Below are 13,639 nucleotides of genomic sequence, written 5' to 3'. Positions count from 1 at the left end.
ATGACATATTAATATATTATAATAAATAATGACGTGACATGTTAATGTTGCATAATGACATAACTATGTGTCATTTTCATTCTCTATGCTATCGTTATACGGATGTAAAATGATAAGTAGTATTTTGATTAATGATAATTAGTTAATTATTAATTATAAAAGTTTATTTTATTTAAAATAAAAATATAAAAATTTAATTAAATATAATAAAAACTAAAAATTTATTCAAAATTTTAAAATAATTCAAAAACTTTTTCAAATACTATACCAAATTGATTTCTGATCGTGACCCATTGGAAGTTGGCATATATACAATCATATGTTTTTTTTGTTGCAAGTCAACAAATGTCAAACACATAGATTCTCATTCTATAAATTTATCGTCAATTTAATCTCTTTACTTTTAAATTACACATACATACTCCCATATTCACACTATTAACCGTGCTTATTCTCAACATCAATTACAAAATAACAAAAGAACCACAAACCAGTTGACTTTTTTATGTCAAAATAACAACATTTGACTAACATAAAGATTAAATTGATGAAAAATTTATAGTACATAGACCTATGAAATATTGTGACTAATATAAAATACTGTGGCTAAAAATGGCTTCGTGGTGGGAAAATAGTCTCTTTTGTTTCCGAAATGCCTTTGGTCAAAACAATCAGTAGAAGCAAGCGGTCGGCCCAACAGAGGATTGTATGGCCATAAGATACGGTGTAGCCATCCAAGGTTAGGAAATAGGCCCAATCTTTTCCCCTTCTGTGGCTTTGTTTTTGGTTGAACATGGGAGTACACCTGGGGTCTATATATATATATATATATATAATATACTTTATTATTTAGTTAATATTATATTAATAGATAATATGTATAACATTAATGAATCTATTATTTATTTAATACTAATTGAAAACATTAATTCAATAATAAAATATAATGAAGATGTAAATTATACTTTCCAAGGCAAAAGAAGGCAATAAGGATCTTTCCAAGGCCAACTTCTGGACCTCTTCGCCCAATTGTTCATGGCCAGGCTTTGAAGTACAACATGGAGTTTGAAAGCTGGCAAGGGTTTCACTCTTTAAGAGTATTAAAAAAGGAAAGCTATTAAAATGACTAAAACTAAGAAACCAAATAAATTGGAATGCACATTCAAAAAAAATAAAATAAATTGGAAAGCAAAGATTGAAAAGTAAAATATCTTGATCTGCTAAATTTTAGTCATAATTTCACATAAATCTATTAATATTTGAAATAAATAATTCGTTTCAAATGTATAAACATGTTAACAAGTAAACATGAAATATCTAAAATACCTTTTTTTTTTCTTTCCTCTTTCACTATTTCCTTTTTTTCAAGTTGGTTGACGACGTTTTTTTATGCCGACCAGCCACCCTGCGACCAAATATGGCAGTGGAATGCCAGATTTGCTCGGTTCTCCCCAGAGGGAGCGCAATCTTTATGCTCCTTGGGAGAGGGGGAGTGCACTCCCTTCTAGCTTGCTGATGCTCCCCTAGGCTCCCCTTTGACAGCAAGGTGGTCAGTTGGAGAGAGAAAAAGATACAAAGAATCTTTTTTTGGAATAGGAGATAAAAAGATTTTAAAAATAAAAAATTATAACTTATATAGTATAATAATTTTAAAAATTCATGAACGATAAAATTATTCAAAAAATATTACCACATCATTTAACTAATAATAACATTAAGGTAACATTTAGTATGAGAAAAGTAAAAGCACATTTTTTATAATATGTATAATTAAATTATATTATAATATTTATTTTGTAACAGACGACTGTAATATAAGATTGCACTGCAATGATATTACAACTAAGGGATGTAATATAATTATAGTCTAAAATCAAAGCAATCACATCACATTGTACGTTGCAATGTTATTAAAGATATTTTTACTCTTTAATTTTATTACTTTATTAAAAATATTTTATAATATTATAATTAAAATAAAATATATAATATAAGAATTAGAATTAAAATAAAATAAAATATAAAAAATTAAAATTTATATAATATAGGTAAAAAATTAAAATAAAATATGTAATATAACAAATTATATTAAAAAATAATAAAAAATATATAAGATTATAATAATAAATAAAAATAAAATACATGACATTAAAAATATATTTAAGAAGTGATATTATATAAAAATTAACAATAAAAAATATAAATATATTAAACTTGTATTTTAATAAATAGGGATAATTTTAAAAATTAACATTATATTCTCAATAAAATACTTGTAAATCAAATACTGTAATATTATATTCTCTGCATTTTAATCATTATTTTATTTATATATAAAACACTATAATATTATTTTCTTTACGATCACATTATCTGTAATAATATTATATTGTAAAATATCAAATGTCAATTAATAGTTGATTGAAGACTGAACTTATATGTCTAGTAAAATATATTCTTTTAAAATAAATTATTTATTTTAAATATTAATAAATTTACGTAAAATTATGATTAAAATTTTAAAAAATAAAAATATTTTACCTAGGACTAAACGAAGGAAAACCAGGACCAAATTGCCTGAAGCACAATCCGGGGTGAAAACCGAGGCAAAAAGTTGCGACGGTTAGAACTAGAAAGTGTGTTTACATTGGAATAGGCAGCCTTAACTGTTTATAAACAAAATGAATTAAGCATTTAAAAGTCAAAAGAGTAAACGATCATTTCAAAGTTAAATGCCTTGGCCGTTTTGGAGCTCCTTTTCCACATCTGGCTTTGAGTCCAAAGTCAAAGAAATTAAAAATTGGTTTGTGGTTGTTACCTATTGGAAGTTGGCACATGTTTTCTGTTGCACGTCAAAAAAAATGTTAACTTGTGCATTAGATGTAACATAAGTATAAATATTTCAGAAAAATAAAATTTAAATTATTTTTAAAATTCAAATAAATTTTAATTTTTATGAGCTAAATAAATTGTTATAATTAATAATTAACTAATTATTAATTATAATATTATTTGTTATTTTTGTGATGTGATGTTATCGTGATATATTGATATGTTGATATGCTATAATAGATAATAACGTGATATACTGATATTACATAATAACATAATTAGGTGCCATTTTCATCCTTCATGTGATATAAAATGACAATATAAGTAATATTTTTATTAATGATGATTAGTTAATTTTTTTTGAATAATAATGATAATTAGTTAATTATTAATCATAAAATTTTATTTGATTCAAAATAAAAATATAAAAACTTGATTAAATATAATAAAAAATAAAAATTTATTCAAAATTTTTAAATAATTCAAAAACTTTTTCAAACACTATACCAATTTGATTTCTGATCGTTACCCATCGGAAGTTGACATATACACAATTACATGTTTTTTGATTCTCGAACTACAAGTTTTTCATCAATTTAATCTCTTTATCTTAAAATTACACATGCATATCTCTATATTCACACTACTAATCTTGCCTATTCTCAACATCGATTTCAAGATAACAAAAGAACCACAAATCATTTGACTTTGTTATGTCAAAAAAACAACATTTGACTAACATAAAGATTAAATTGACAAAAAACTTACAGTACATAGACCTATGAAATATTTTGACTGATATAAAATACCGTAGCTAAAAATGGCTTCGTGCTTGGAAAATAGTCTCTTTTGTTTCCGCAACGGCTTTGGTCAAAACAATCAGTAGAAGCAAACGATCGGCCCAAACAGAGGATTGTATGGTCATAAGATACGGTGTAGCCATCCAAGGTTAGGAAATAGGCCCAATCTTTTCCCCTTATGTGGCTTTGTTTTTGGTTGAAAATGAGAGTACACTTGGGGTTTGTAAATATAGAAAAATAATATATTTTATTATTTATTTAATATTATATTCATAAATATTATGTATAACATTAATGAATCTGTTATTTATTTAATACTAATTGAAAACATTAATTCAATAATAAAATATAATGAAGATGTAAATTTTACTTAATAACACTAATTGTCATTTATTGAAACAATACACCAAAAAATGACCTATGTGTATTATTACACAAAAAAAAAAAATGTGTCTTCCACCATTGGAAGATCTACCACCTTAACACTATTAATGAATTTGCCCAATTAATCCATCAATTTATTGTTTGAGTAGCTTCCTATCCTCTCCTCTCGTACAGATTCTTCACAATGTTAAAATCACTTCTTAAACACTGAACGTTCTCTTTATCTTAAAATCAAAGATAATAATTTTTTGAAACGCAATTAAGCTAAGAATTAAACTTTCTCCTGATCTTAAAATCAAAAAATAGAGGCAATTGTTAGTGCAAATAGAGTTTAGTTGGAATTCAAAGAGAACCAGTAAAATTAACTTCAAGACATGATTTTGTAGACATTATTTTAAGACTTATTTCACTCTACCATTTGGTATGCAAAAAGAAAATTATACAAATAGCCTTAAAGGATACAATGAAATCAACGTCTAATTTTATCTTGCATTTACGAGAATAGATCATTAGACACACTCGAGGGTTGCAAAATTGTTTGACTTTTAAGTCTACTTTTTGCAACAAGTAAATTATAAAGATTTGAACACTTTTACTAAATGATGGGAACTCAAAGTGTTTTATAATTTTTTAAAAAAATTTATTCAAAACATATCACTTCTTTTGTTTTGTTTTATTGCTCTTGTCTTGCTTTTTGTTGTGTATCAAAATGGTTGCTAACAAATCTTTTATATAGATTTACAAGTATTTCTTCTTTAAGGACACAATTTTTTCATGAAGGTACATCTATGTCTTAAGCACACCTTTGCATGTTATAAGACATAATATTTGGTTAAAGATATTGTTCTAATAATTATCTTATAAAAGGACAATCATTCATACTATAAGACATAACCTTTAAATAACAATATAAAAAAAAAAACTTTTCATATCATAACTTTTAAATAGTGGTGTTATAATTTTTGAATTTAAAGGTATTTTTCCAAATATCACTTTATCGAGAGACGTAGCTTTTAATATGAAAAACTACCAACCATCTAATAATTACAATATGTGACATAACATTTCAATTGATGTGTCTTTTCAATAATCACAACTTTTCATATGAAAAAATATAACTTTTCATATGAAGAGACATAATTTTTCATTTTAAAAATACAATGCCAACAATCTCATTTTCGAAGAAAAAAAAAAGGAAAGCTATTAAATAACTAAAACTAAGAAACCAAATAAATTGGAAAGTAAAGACAAAAGGATAAAATATCTTGATCTTTTAAGTTTTAGTTATAATTTTACGTGAGTTCATTAGTATTTGAAATAGATAATCTGTCTCAAATGTATAAATGATGTTAACTAGTAAATATAAAATGTCTAAAATATTTTATTTCTTTTTTCCCTCTTTTTCACTATTTTTCTTTTTCTCAGATCAGCCAACGATGCTTTTTTATGCCGACCAACCACCTGCGACTAAATATGACAGTGGAATGCCAGATCCAACTAGTTCTCTCCAGAGGGAGTGCAATCTTTACACTCCTTGGTGAAGGGGGAACGCACTCTTGTCTAGCTAGTCGATACTCCCCTAGGCTCCCCTTTGACAGCAAGATGGTTGGTAAAAGGTAGAGAGAATTTTTTTTGGGATAAGAGAAAAAAAGATTTTAAAAACAAAAAATTATAGCTTATATAGTATGTTAATTTTTAAAATTTATTAAGGGTAAAATTATCTAAAAAATATATTACATCATCTAATTAATGATAACATTAATAGTTGATTGAAGTTTGAATTTATGTGTTTTGCGAAAAATATTTTTTTGAAATAGATTATTTATTTTAAATATTAATATACTCATATAAAATTATGATTAAAATTTGAAAGAATCAAAATTATTTGACTTTTAAGTTTACTTTTTGTAACAAGTAGATTATAAAGATTTGAACACTTTTACTAAATGATGAGAACTTAAAGTGTTTATAATTTTTTTAAAAATTTTATTCAAAACATATCACTTCTTTTGTTTTTGTTTTATTGCTCTTGTCTTGCTTTTTGTTGTGTATCAAAATGGTTGCTAACAAATCTTTTATATAGACTTATAAGTATTTCTTCTTTAAGGACACAATTCTTTCATGAAGGTACATCTATGTCTTAAGCACATCTTTGCATGTTATAAGACATAACCTTTGGTTAAAGATATTGTTCTAATAATTATCTTATAAAAAGACAATCATTCATACTATAAGACATAACCTTTAAATAATAATATAAAAAAAACTTTTCATATCATAACTTTTGAATAGTGGTGTTATAACTTTTGAATTTAAAGATATTTTTTCAAATATCACTTTATCAAGAGACGTAACTTTTAATATGAAAAACCACCAATCATCTAATAGTTACAATATGTGACATAACATTTCAATTGATGTGTCTTTTTAATAATTACAACTTTTCATATGAAAAAATATAACTTTTCATATGAAGAGACATAATTTTTCATTTTAAAAATACAATGCCAACAATCTCATTTTCGAAGAAAAAAAAAAGGAAAGCTATTAAATTACTAAAACTAAGAAACCAAATAAATTGGAAAGTAAAGACAAAATGATAAAATATCTTGATCTTTTAAGTTTTAGTTATAATTTTACGTGAGTTCATTAGTATTTGAAATAGATAATCTGTCTCAAATGTATAAATGATGTTAACTAGTAAATATAAAATGTCTAAAATATTTTATTTCTTTTTTCCCTCTTTTTCACTATTTTTCTTTTTCTCAGATCAGCCAACGATGCTTTTTTATGCCGACCAACCACCTGCGACTAAATATGACAGTGGAATGCCAGATCCAACTAGTTCTCTCCAGAGGGAGTGCAATCTTTACACTCCTTGGTGAAGGGGGAACGCACTCTTGTCTAGCTAGCCGATACTCCCCTAGGCTCCCCTTTGACAGCAAGATGGTTGGTAAAAGGTAGAGAGAATTTTTTTTGGGATAAGAGAAAAAAAGATTTTAAAAACAAAAAATTATAGCTTATATAGTATGTTAATTTTTAAAATTTATTAAGGGTAAAATTATCTAAAAAATATATTACATCATCTAATTAATGATAACATTAATAGTTGATTGAAGTTTGAATTTATGTGTTTTGCGAAAAATATTTTTTTGAAATAGATTATTTATTTTAAATATTAATATACTCATATAAAATTATGATTAAAATTTGAAAGAATCAAAATTATTTGACTTTTAAGTTTACTTTTTGTAACAAGTAGATTATAAAGATTTGAACACTTTTACTAAATGATGAGAACTTAAAGTGTTTATAATTTTTTTAAAAATTTTATTCAAAACATATCACTTCTTTTGTTTTTGTTTTATTGCTCTTGTCTTGCTTTTTGTTGTGTATCAAAATGGTTGCTAACAAATCTTTTATATAGACTTATAAGTATTTCTTCTTTAAGGACACAATTCTTTCATGAAGGTACATCTATGTCTTAAGCACATCTTTGCATGTTATAAGACATAACCTTTGGTTAAAGATATTGTTCTAATAATTATCTTATAAAAAGACAATCATTCATACTATAAGACATAACCTTTAAATAATAATATAAAAAAAAACTTTTCATATCATAACTTTTGAATAGTGGTGTTATAACTTTTGAATTTAAAGATATTTTTTCAAATATCACTTTATCGAGAGACGTAACTTTTAATATGAAAAACCATCAATCATCTAATAGTTACAATATGTGACATAACATTTCCATTGATGTGTCTTTTTAATAATTACAACTTTTCATATGAAAAAATATAACTTTTCATATGAAGAGACATAATTTTTCATTTTAAAAATACAATGCCAACAATCTCATTTTCGAAGAAAAAAAAAAGGAAAGCTATTAAATTACTAAAACTAAGAAACCAAATAAATTGGAAAGTAAAGACAAAAGGATAAAATATCTTGATCTTTTAAGTTTTAGTTATAATTTTACGTGAGTTCATTAGTATTTGAAATAGATAATCTGTCTCAAATGTATAAATGATGTTAACTAGTAAATATAAAATGTCTAAAATATTTTATTTCTTTTTTCCCTCTTTTTCACTATTTTTCTTTTTCTCAGATCAGCAAACGATGCTTTTTTATGCCGACCAACCACCTGCGACTAAATATGACAGTGGAATGCCAGATCCAACTAGTTCTCTCCAGAGGGAGTGCAATCTTTACACTCCTTGGTGAAGGGGGAACGCACTCTTGTCTAGCTAGTCGATACTCCCCTAGGCTCCCCTTTGACAGCAAGATGGTTGGTAAAAGGTAGAGAGAATTTTTTTTGGAATAAGAGAAAAAAAGATTTTAAAAACAAAAAATTATAGCTTATATAGTATGTTAATTTTTAAAATTTATTAAGGGTAAAATTATCTAAAAAATATATTACATCATCTAATTAATGATAACATTAATAGTTGATTGAAGTTTGAATTTATGTGTTTTGCGAAAAATATTTTTTTGAAACAGATTATTTATTTTAAATATTAATATACTCATATAAAATTATGATTAAAATTTGAAAGAATCAAAATATTTTACCTAGGACTAATCGAAGGAAAACCAGGACCAAATTGCCTGAAGCACAATCCGGGGTGAAAACGAAGACAAAAAGTGGCAACGGTTAGAACTAGAAAGTGTGTATACATTGGAATAGGCAACATTAACTGTTTATAAACAAAATGAGTTAAGCATTTAAAAGTCAAAAGAGTAAAAGATCTTTTCACACAATTAGAATGCAAAGTTAAATGCCTTGATCTTTGTGGAGTTCGTTTTCCGCATCTGGCTTTGAATAAAAAAGTCAAAGAAATTAAAAATTAAAAATTGGTTTGTGGTTGTTACCCATTTGAAGTTGGCACGTGTTTTCTGTTGTACGTCAAAAAAATGTTAACTTGTGCATTAGATGTAACATAAGTATAAATATTTCAAAAAATAAATTTTAAATTATTTTAAAAATTTAAATAAATTTTAATTTTTATGAACGAAATAAACTTTTATAGTTAAAAGTTGATTAATTATTATTAATTATAATGTTATTTATTATTTTATGAGATGTGACGTTATCGTGACATGTTGATATGTCATAATGGATAATAACGTGATATGTTGATGTTGCATAATGATATAATTACATGTCATTTTCATCTTTTATATTGATATTATACAGATATAAAATGATAAATGATATTTTGATTAATGATAATTAATTAATTATTAACTATAAGAGTTTATTTGATTCAAAATAAAAATATAGAAACTTGATTAAATTTAATAAAAAAATAAAAATTTATTCAAAATTTTAAATAATTTAAAAACTTTTTCAAATACTATACCAAATTAATTTCTTTGTTACCCATTGGAAGTTGGCATATATACAATCACATTTTTTTTGTTGCAAGTCAAAAAGTATTAAACCCATAGATTTCCATGCACAAGTTTTTCGTGAATTAAATCTCTTTACCTTAAAATTACACATAGATACCCCTATGTTCACACTACTAACCCTGTCTATTCTCAGAATCGATTACAAAATAACAAAAGTAACAACATTTGACTAATGTAAGGACTAAATTGACGAAAACTTATAGTAGTGAAACCTATGAAATATTTTGACTAATATAAAATACCGTGGCTAAAAATGGCTTTGTGGTTGGGAAATAGTCGCTTTTGTTTCCGCAATGGCTTTGGTCAAAACAATCAGCAGAAGCAAAAGATCGGCCCAACAGAGGATTGCATGGCAATAAGATACGGTGTAGCCATCCGAGGTTAGGAAATAGGCCCAATCTTTTCCCTTTCTGTGGCTTTGTTTTTGGTTGGACATGAGAGTACACTTGGGGTGTGTTTATATATAAAAATAATATATTTTATTATTTAGTTAATATTATATTCATAAATAATATGTATAACATTAATGAATCTATTATTTATTTAATACTGATTGAAAACATTAATTCAATAATAAAATATAATGAAGATGTAAATTATACTAAATAATACATGGTAGTGTTTTGTCATTAGTTTTCCTAATGAAAACGATAGGATGGAGTTCATAATAGCAATTTTCATCTTGATTGTACAAAATTATTAAACATAAGATCAGTATGATTAATTAAAAATGAATTGATGAGACAGCAAAGTGAAGTGAAAATCTCGTCAAATTAGAGACACTGAATGAGGAGATTAACTCGAAGAATTCAATGTGCGAGGCAAAAGAAGGCAGTAAGGATCTTTCCAAAGCCAACTTCTGGACCCCTTCGCCCAATTGTTCATGGCCAGGCTTTGACATACAACATGGAGTTTGAGAGCTAGCAAGGGTCTCACTCTTGAAGAGCTTAAGGCTGCTGGTATTTCAAAGAAACTTGCACCTACCATCGGTATTGCAGTTGATCACCGCTGTATGAACCGATCACTTGAGGGTCTTCAAGCCAAGGTTCAGAGGCTTAAGACATACAAGGCCAAACTAGTTGTCTTCCCAAGACGTGCTCGCAAGTTTAAGGCTGGTGATTCTACTGCTGAGGCGCTTGCAAATGCAAAAGTCCAAGAAGCCTTCTGTTGAGCTTGTGAAGGTCACAGAGGAGACGGATTCATTCAAGGCCTATTAACAAGCTCCGTGTTGAACGAATGAACAAAAATGCCCTGATGATTAGTACTGACGATGGCTACAATAATGTGGATTTAAGTCTGCTGTCTTAAAAATCCTTTGTAGACTCGATGTCCTGGTGAGACAATATTAACAATATATATATATATATATATATATATATATATATATTTTATAATTAAGAGAGAGGGGAGATTCGTTGTTTTTTAGACACAAGAGATCAGACATTAATTAATGAATTATATGCTCGGGTGCGATAATATTAATAATAATTACAACAATGTTGATTCAAATATGTTATCATAAAATGAGACTTATTTAGAATATGAAGATTTTATAACTTCCATCTTTATCATAATCAAGGCAAGATCTCCTTGATGGGTAATATTTCAAATGCGCAAAATCCTTGTGATTAAGGTAAGAGATTTTTGACGAATTTGAGTCCTTGTAGCTGCTTCTAGAAGTATAATAATAGTTCTGTTGATAACTACTTGAGTAGGTAGGGATACTAAAGCAACCAGATGAAGAATGAAAAGTGGGAAGAATTCAAATCTAGGACAAAATACTAAGGGAAGACCCCAATTTCATAAAAGTTCTAGTCAAAATTGGAATTTGAATGAAATTCAATAAACTGTCCCTTCCTGTTAAAAAAAGAAAGAAAAACCCCACAGGGTCTAGAGTTTATTGTGAAACGACAATGGGTTCCAAGGATACACTGTTGTGCTGACTGGAGATGTTTGGATTGAATTCAATGGTAATTTTGCCCATTTGACATCATATCCCTCAAAAGGTTCATTCTGCTATTCAATCAATGGAACGCTGGTGCGTGCAGCCCATGTGGGGGATCCGATGTTTAGGTAAGAGTTAAGCCAACAAGAAGATTAGCAGGTAAAAAGGTTCGCCTAAAGGAATGGGGTGAGCCCACAGAAAATTCCATGTGGGGAAATGGCCAGCTTTTCCATGCCATGATGATGATGATGGGGTGGTGAGGAGAGTGATTGGTTGTGTGTAGAAACACCTTGGAATTGGAAGAAGCATTTGGATTTTGAAAGATGGTAAGTTGGTCCACATAAAGAGAGAGCCCACAAAACGAAAAGAAAGACAGCCTAAAAAATATGAATCTGACGTAAAAGTAGAGCTACCTACCAAATCCAGCCCTATCTCTAACCACTTGTCTTTCTTACCAACTTGGTCAAATCCCACCCCCACTCCCCTCCTCATATACATCGAGTCTATTGGCTCCTCCCTGCTTTCTCTCCATGTATAAATCCTCTCTTCCCACTCCTTTCAACAAAGAACTCCCCCTCTCTCTCTCTCGCTCTCTCTCAAATAATTATTACATCTTCCCATCAGTTTTCAAACAGGAACACAACAAAAACACACATCCACATATAAATCACAACCCAACTTATCCGTTTGCCTAGTACTAGTTTCTGAATCCCATATATCCCAATCCTTTTGCCAAGTTCTTCTCTAGAATCTAGTACATCTGGCATCCATCAAACTGCCCTCTGATTGATTCAACAAGGAATTGATTTCATGGGACGATCACCCTGCTGCGAAAAAGCACATACTAACAAAGGCGCCTGGACCAAAGAGGAAGACCAGCGCCTCATTGATTACATACGTGTCCATGGTGAAGGTTGCTGGCGTTCCCTCCCCAAAGCTGCCGGTATCTTCCCTTACCAAACTTTCACTTTATAATTCTTTCATCATCGTCTTCTTCTCCTTTCTTTCTTGTTGGTAATTTGGTTTTCCTGAATTATCTGTACAGGGCTGCTTAGATGTGGTAAGAGTTGCAGATTAAGATGGATAAACTACTTGAGGCCTGATCTTAAGAGAGGGAATTTCACTGAAGAGGAAGATGAACTTATCATCAAACTTCACAGTTTACTCGGAAACAAGTAAGTGCTCCTTTTTAACTTTTTTTACAAGGACAGATACTTTTGCATCTTTTTCAATTTCATCATGTCTGACAGGTTTCCCTGTTCTTGAATCTATTGGCAGATGGTCTTTAATCGCTGGAAGACTACCAGGAAGAACAGATAACGAGATCAAGAACTACTGGAACACACACATCAAAAGAAAGCTTATAAGTAGAGGAATTGATCCGCAAACTCATCGTTCTTTGAATGAAACTGCCAATACAACAAACAACACGGCCAAAGCCACAGCCACAGCCACAGCAACATCACCCGCTGAATTGGATTTCAGAAACGCACCCAAAGTTGGAAAAGCCAACTTCATTACAACCCCGTCTCTGGATTTTAAATACAGTGAATTTCAAGTTAAGGCCAAGGCAGAGTCTCTTGAAGAAGGCAACTGTACCAGCAGTGGCACGACTACAGACGAAGAACAACAACAACATCTACACCACCGCCAACAACAACACAAGGACAAGTATCCAAGTAATGGGCAAGAGTTAAATTTGGAGCTTTCAATTGGGATTAGTTCTGCTGGCAAGGACTCTACTCGGGTTTCCAGTGCCAACTCTGCCGAGTCCAAACCACAGCTAGATAATCACAATTACCAGTTCCTTGGACAAGCTATGGTGGCAAAGGCTGTCTGTTTGTGTTGGCAATTAGGGTTTCAAAGAAATGAAATTTGTAGGAGCTGCCAAAATACAAATGGGTTCTATAGATATTGTAGACCTTTGGATTCATAGGGTCAATACTATTATTTATTTGTTCTTCTTTTAGAACTTTGATATAAATGCTTAATTACTATCTTTCACCTGCCTTCTGTAATCACAGCTAATTTCAAAGAACAAGATGTTTGCTATCCATCCCATCTAGAAGAGGAAAAACACCATTGATTACTGCTCTCTCTGCAAAATTATTCAATGCTTTTGGATTCTTTTGATTTGTTTTATTGGTTTAGTGAACATAATCTCACCAGCATATATGTCTGTTGATCAGAATGGACCCTTGCTCATAATTTTTATTTGTTGGATCCCTGAACAGACAATGAACTAGACTTCAGATAA

The 13,639-nt window shown here is 28.9% G+C and overlaps 1 protein-coding gene and 1 pseudogene across 1 annotated transcript; both read left to right on the top strand.

The window, feature by feature from the left end:
* Nucleotides 1-10,223: 10,223 nt before the first annotated feature.
* LOC18592983 (large ribosomal subunit protein eL13z pseudogene) lies at nucleotides 10,224-10,745 on the top strand (annotated as a pseudogene).
* A 1,200-nt stretch (nucleotides 10,746-11,945) lies between these two features.
* Nucleotides 11,946-13,438, top strand: LOC18592982 (transcription repressor MYB6). The gene is made up of 3 exons (XM_007019971.3): nucleotides 11,946-12,325; nucleotides 12,428-12,557; nucleotides 12,661-13,438. Exons 1-3 carry the CDS (start codon nucleotides 12,193-12,195, stop codon nucleotides 13,316-13,318), a joined length of 921 nt encoding a protein of 306 aa, XP_007020033.3. The 5' UTR covers nucleotides 11,946-12,192; the 3' UTR covers nucleotides 13,319-13,438.
* Nucleotides 13,439-13,639: the final 201 nt, after the last annotated feature.

This window comes from Theobroma cacao, chromosome 8 (genome assembly GCF_053813885.1).
Source record: "Theobroma cacao isolate CCN51 chromosome 8, ASM5381388v1, whole genome shotgun sequence".
Lineage (NCBI taxonomy): Eukaryota > Viridiplantae > Streptophyta > Magnoliopsida > Malvales > Malvaceae > Theobroma > Theobroma cacao.
Note: the sequence above shows the minus strand (reverse complement) of the source record. Positions and strands in the feature narration are given on the sequence as shown.